The sequence below is a fragment of the Symphodus melops genome (assembly GCF_947650265.1).
Source record: "Symphodus melops genome assembly, chromosome: 6".
Taxonomy (NCBI): domain Eukaryota; kingdom Metazoa; phylum Chordata; class Actinopteri; order Labriformes; family Labridae; genus Symphodus; species Symphodus melops.
Window position 1 is genome coordinate 8,609,435 of NC_136696.1, and position 6,739 is coordinate 8,616,173.

Here is a 6,739-nt window from a genome sequence, read left to right on the forward strand (position 1 = left end):
GTTGACTTAAAAACACAGATGAGTTCATTTATAGGTTGTTCCTGCTGTCTATCTCATGCCACCAGGCTTAATGTTTTTTTTTTGCTTGTCATGTAGACTGGTTCAGAACCCCCCCTGTATTAACTGTGAAATGAGAGGATACGTGAAGATGAGGATGTGATGAGAGGCATGTGACCATAGGCGTGTGCACCACGCACGTACACCACGTACACCTCCAAGCACAACGTTTACGTGGACTGCCATCTAGTGGCTTTGGATGGTGCTCAAAATAGTTTAAAAATAGGCTGCCAAAAAACGCTACAAGGACCAAATTCTCTGTTCAAAACATGATGATGCTGATCATCATGAAAAACATACAAACAGCTCAATGTTGGCCGGCTGTAGGCCTACACTATCCGCAATAGGTTGTACGAGCACATAAGTATGTCTACCTCTAAACAATACATGCAAATTGATATCTATCTATCTATCTATCTATCTATCTATCTATCTATCTATCTATCTATCTATCCATCCATCCATCCATCCATCCATCCATCCATCCATCCATCCATCCATCCATCCATCTATCTATCTATCTATCTATCTATCTATCTATCTATCATCTATTTCAATCTAAAAAGATTGCCAGTGGGGACAACTGTAGTTATGAAATACGACATCTGGAATAAAGAAAGAAAGAAAGAAAGAGACTAGAAAGCTGTGTGCAACGCCACTGTGCATTCTTGCCAGATTCCAGCGCATGTTGATGACGCCATCACCAATGAGCCGCAACAAAAACAACAACAGAACTCAGCTGTTCTGAAGCTAACTAGCCGGCCTAGTTACAGAATCCTGTTTTGAGATATTTTTATTTTTTGTTTACGCTATAATAAAATAACTAGTATGTTTCGAGATAAATCAGCTCCTATTATCTATATTAATACTAAGCAGTATTGACATTTTATTTGAGCCTTCCTTTGTCTGCTTTCTGCTGAGCTCTTAGCGAGTTAGCTTCATAACCGAGGACGAAAGGAAGCTTGATCGACCAAAAGGTAACAAACGGTAACAAACTCGACTTTTTTGATTAAGACTGAGTCAGGACGGATGTGTCACCTAAACTAATGTCATTTAACTCTGTGATAAAAGAGAGAAAATGTACCACGTCATGTGTACGCTTTTTAAGATATTAGTACACAGAATGCTGATACCATGGCGAGAAGTTTCCCCTTATCCTTCTAGTAGTAGTACATCAGTATTTGTAGCATTATGACTCTGAGTTTAAATTAACAGACGTAAAAAATTATGTTCAGACATTATTATGTCTGTGTGTCAGCCAAGTTGATGTATTTGCATCATAGAGAAACACATTTAACATGGATCCAAATATTCACAGTTTAATAAACTTAAGATTTTGAGACATTGATTTGTGATTATCTCTTTATTTACTCAAAAGTTCTAAACATTATCTCAGGTCTTCCGTTAAACCAAACACTATGCTGCTCATTTTAATACCCCAAAGCATTTTCCATTGTTAATAAGCTTATGAACCAGTGGTCGTGATGTTGTTTTCTGCTAAATACATTGAACAGAAAAAAATAATAATAATGATAATCAGCTGTCATGAATTCATTTTGTGATATATATTTTTTAGGACTTTACTTGTAGAAATATTTATGGCAAAGCAGGTGGAGATTCTGACCTCCATCAATGACCACCACCATCACTCCCTCATCTTGCATCATGTCTCCAAGAAAAAGACCTCTGGTGCCTGTAAGAAGCCGACGAAAAACAGCTGACGACTATTTCCCGTTCAACTTCCTGCCGGTGGAGTGCCAGCTGCATGTCTTGTCTTTTCTGAATGAGGTGGACAAATGTAGCTGCGCTTTGGTTTGCTTGAGCTGGAGCTGCCTGGTCCGTTCATGGAAGCTGTGGAGGGTGGCTGACTACTCCCGTCGGGGTGCTTTCCACCTGGGTCAGGAGCGTCTGCTTGTTTCCAACCGTGAGTTCGAGAGGTGGAAATCCTGGGTCCACCTCTACACCCACCACCTCATCTCTCGCAGGGCCAGCCTGCTCACGCTGAAGGCCAGCTTTGACGTGGGAGATCGCTGCAACAAGTGGTGTGAGCTGTTGAGTCACCTGCTGGACAACGTGCACTGCAGGGACCTCAGCCACCTGGACCTGAACTGGACCTTTACTCTTCTAGAGCCGCTGGACCTCAGGGTCCATTCCAGTTCCAGTTCACACCAGGACAGCATTACTAAAATGGACCAGGTAATGTATTCTTATTTTCTAAGTAGTAGTAGTATTAGTAGTAGTATTTTGAGGTCATGTGTTTAAACTGCAACGAGTGGTATATAAAACAAACTGACCTAAGAAAACCGCACGTTTCTAAACCATCCAAGCATTCCACAAGAAAATCCTCTTGAGTGTGGAAGAGGATAAATTGATTGAAATATTTATGGGTCTGATTAGTTTTGGAATTCAGCAATAAGGGGGTTTTTGGAAAATAATGTATGTTTACAGACTATCGTCCTATATCTGTTTTCCAAAATAAGCAAATCGGAAATTCTAAAAACAAATTGGTCATTTAAGGAAAGTGTGGTGCTACTGTGTGAGAGAGCGTAAGCCAAATGGAGTTTTATATTGGTCGAAGAAATATCAAGAAAAGAACTTGAGTTTAGCAGTTTAGCATCCTATGTTAGCTTCTGTGCTCTTTTTTCAAGATAATGAAATGAAACACACCGAAGAACGTGACGGACGATGGAGGAGCAGACTTTGACCAGTAATGACCACAGTACACAGAAAAGGAGGAGAATCAGTCAGTGTCTTATTCTTGCACTGTGATCTATAGTGATAGACGTGGATGAGCCTCAGAGGACGTCATGATGTGATTGGAGAATATAGACTTCTAGTCAAGGTCAACTTTATTGATATAGATCCTTAAAAACAAACAGGCTCTGTACTAAAGTGCCCGTTTGAAAACACAAATTAAAGATCATCACATGGCACGGTGTTCACAACCCAAATATACTGTATGTATGGTTACAACTATAATAACAACATTTCTCCTGAATTGGAAAATTGTACATTTCCAAGACCCAATTTAAAATGAACAGACAAAAAAGTGCACACAAATGCGTTCAGTGAATACGGGAGCACACAAATTGTGAAGAGGACGCAGTGAGTTGAAACGTTAGTCCTTACACCTTTTTTAAATTTGGCTCCAGTATTTTCTTCGCTTCCTGTCTTGAAGAAGGTATTCATTGAATTGTTTGTTGTACGTCCTTCTCTAAGAGCACCGACCTCTATTTGTGGATTGGCTGAAGTAAAAGGAAAGTAGAAGATCCTCCAACTGAACAAAAACATGTCTGAAATGTGCTTAAGATGCATATATTGTCATATTGGAATAATACAAAAAAAATGTAATATGTGCACTTAACCTGGGCCAAAGCTGTCAGTTTAGAAAAAGGAAACACATCATTGATCATTGTAGAATCAGGAGACCCTTAGTCACTTGTTGACTAGACAAAAGTTGCTGCAGATGATTGATGAGTGATCTCATTTGGCAGGTGACCAGTTTCCAGGAGCTGCTGACCAAACTCACCCACAGCTGCCCACGCATCTCAAAGATGAGGTTACACTTCGACTGGTCGGACGTGTCCGTGTCCCTGCTCACCCAGTTTCAGCAGCTAAGAACCCTTGAGCTAAAATCCTTCTGGGTCTTTAAAGGAGTGACTCCCTCAACTTTACAGACTCTAACAAGGTCACTGCCTAACCTGAAATCCCTGACTTTAAACATCCTGGTGCCGCTGAGGAATCTGGGCATCTCGTACACTCTGGAGTCTCAGTCATTGGAGTTCCTGGATGTGTCACCCAGCAGAGGCTTGGTCTTCTCCTGTCTGAAGCTGCCCGCTCTGCGTGAGCTCCGAGCCAAGAAGATTATACGAGGTATCACACTGGACCGGAGGACCAGGCTGAGGATCCAGAGCCGGTGGCCTTGTCTGTACCACGTCCTCAAGGAGGGGACACCCAAACTCCTGGCTCTCAACAACGAGAGGCTTCTCCCCACATGGAGAGAGGAGAGCTATGGGGAGCTGACTGCCATCCTGGGACAGTCCTGTTACTGCATTCAACATCTAGACAGCTGGCTCTGGTAGCCAACGGTACAATTTATGTTGCCTTGACTTGTGGAAGTCTCCACCAGAACAAGACTACTGCAATGAACTGAGAGAGACATGTTGGACATGGTTACAGATAAAAACAGACACTTGAAGGATTACATCTGTTGTCAAATTCTGAAACAGGAAGTTGATGTTACTTTTAGAGAAAAAAAGAACTTTTCTATGTTTTGTGTTGTGTCATCTAAAAAGCTTGCACTGTGTTGTGCAGGTCTGGATTCATTTCTACTGGAGCTCTGTGCTGGAAAAATGGCAACATTAAGCAGAACTGTACCTGACCGCAGTGTGCTGACAGAATGGACAAAGTCTATCAGAGTGTAATTTCAACAGGAAGTCTTTCTGTTATTACACAAACGCATCATACAGGTTTAAATATATCAACGTCAGAATATCACAACATATCATAAAAAGGATCATTCCTAAAACGTTCATTTATTCCCTCTGTGACTTTACATAGCATCCTGCTCTTTTAGTTCTACTGCACTTTGTTTATTTGTTAGGAGCACCATCAGCTGTTCTTCCTGGGTCCACAATCAGTGACCGACATTTATTGATTGAATGTATTTGTAATATCCAATGGCTCCATTCGATGGTAAAAGGCAAAGAATAATGGAGCCCACAATCAGCCGCTACAACAATCAATATTTGAATCTGATCATGGGCTCATGTAATACTTCATGCAGCCTAAATACATAGAAACATATTTGTACTATGTTAGTGACAGAGAAAAGGACCAAAATACGTCTTAAAAGTGATGTTGACTGACCATAGGTCCACCAAACGACAACCTCCTCAAGCAGCACTGAAGGGCTCCAAGCAGGTTGTGAGAATTTGGATGTTTGTTTTTACCTCAGTGATCCGAAACAATGTCTTGATTTTCTTTTAAAAGATAAATTATGTTTATGCATTTCACTGTTACTGCTTCTAACTGGTTATCTCTCCTGCCAAATCACACAGGAAATAGTATTGATGAAACATTCTTACAAAGGGCCAGTTTCAACTGGATGTGAAAAAACAACACTTGTTTATTTAGACACATTTGAGTAAAAAAGAAAAGAAAAACAAATTAGACACTTTTGAACTTGGCCTGTTTTTGCATCTCCTGGTCGTGTACCTCCAATAGCATTCAGCTGGTATTGGTTGTTTTATTGAATTTTTAAAAGTCTGAGCAAACGTTTAGTGAGAGAGAAAATGTACCGATAACAGTAAGACACTGAAGGTCACCAGAGACTCATTTATCATTTCTGAACACAAACAGTGTGAATGTGAAGTTTGTAGAGTTAAAGATTGTCTACACGATAAAAAAAAATATTGACAAAATATCAGTGGCATGGAGTGAAGGTGATTTATGTTGATGTGTTGATTTATTGGAATAAGTCGTCCCACTTGAATCAATCCTTTCCATACTGAATGTATTTACTGAGTTTCAGCACAACTTTCTTTCCCTGTTTATGAATTTTCAGCATTTCATTTTTGAAGCTAACATTCAAACGTGCTCACCGCTTCAGCTGGAATTACTCAAGCACATTTTGATTTGTGGACGTTGATGAAATAAAAATGACGTTTTGTTTATATTAAACAAGTGGATGTATACCGTTCCTTTTTGATTCCTTTGGGTCAGCAAAGTCTGTGGATGATCCCAGCAAAGTTATGGGACAGATTGCTTCATGGTTTTAGAGAAGCTTGCAAGAAAATAATTCCAATGAAAGTTCAGGAAAAAGAGTGAAAATGTTTCAGTTTTACCGAATAGCCATTGAAGCAAAGATGTGGATATATAAAGTGATAATGTGGAATTAAAAAGTCACTCTTAATAAAACCATGATTGAGATAATTGCAAAACCATACACTTCTTTATCGTCAACAACCGTACGTCTGTTAGTGTTTTTTCTAAGCCTCTGTAGTGGGCTTTAATTGCAACCTATATTGCCAATTGCCAATTTGATAGTTTTAGCTGCTCAAACACTTGAAGCATAGAAAAATGAGAAAAGCAACAGAATAGTCATGTTCAGAAAGAAACACTGCTTGGACTCTTAATTATGTAAATCCAAGAGCTGGTGCTCTGATTTGGCTGCATACTGCGACATTATTAAAGTCTATATCAAGAAAGCAGCTCAGCGTGCTCATTCCAGGTTATTTGGCTAAACTATTAACAATTTAACAGTATTTCCACTTTTTGTCTTTTTATGAATTTTTGGGCTCTAATGATTAAAAAGGTTACGATAAAGAGATTGACAGACTAGGTCTTTACTCTCTGAAAAAAAAAATAGCAATATGAAACCCTGGAAAAGTAAGATCCTCGTCTATTTGTTAGTGGTAATGTTTTTGTGTTGGATCTAAGTTTGTCCTTTGAAACACAGACGTAACACAACAATACAAGATAACGGATCATGGCAGTATTTGGACCCGCTATTCTCGTGTCTCTCGTAACGTTAATTATTATTTGTTTGCCACTGGTGTCTAATGGCTTTAAAGCCGCCAATGTAATGATTGTTTCTGGTCATAAAAAGCTTCTCACCTCAACAAAAAGATCCTTCAGTATAGCGGTCCTTCCCTTTTGTGTGTTCAGACTGAATGCAATG

At 39.6% G+C, this 6,739-nt stretch overlaps 1 protein-coding gene across 2 annotated transcripts; it reads left to right on the plus strand.

Annotated features, from left to right (window-relative positions):
* Positions 1 to 694: 694 nt before the first annotated feature.
* LOC306825063 (uncharacterized protein) lies at positions 695 to 5,756 on the plus strand. 2 transcript variants are annotated; one of them, XM_079345569.1, is made up of 3 exons: positions 695 to 1,034; positions 1,634 to 2,253; positions 3,552 to 5,756. In XM_079345569.1, the coding sequence occupies exons 2-3, from the start codon at positions 1,690 to 1,692 to the stop codon at positions 4,137 to 4,139; spliced, it is 1,152 nt and encodes a 383-aa protein (XP_079201695.1). In that variant the 5' UTR covers positions 695 to 1,034; positions 1,634 to 1,689; the 3' UTR covers positions 4,140 to 5,756. The 2 variants fall into 2 exon arrangements, with proteins under 2 accessions (XP_079201695.1, XP_079201696.1); XM_079345570.1 differs by having other exon boundaries at positions 695 to 2,253.
* Positions 5,757 to 6,739: the final 983 nt, after the last annotated feature.

Excerpts from the sequence above, each read along its gene's own strand:
- LOC306825063 (XM_079345570.1), top strand. The coding sequence starts at position 1,690 with ATGACCACCACCATCACTCCCTCATCTTGCATCATGTCTCCAAGAAAA. Across the intron at positions 2,254-3,551 it reads GCATTACTAAAATGGACCAG|GTGACCAGTTTCCAGGAGCT; the intron begins GTAATGTATTCT and ends CTCATTTGGCAG.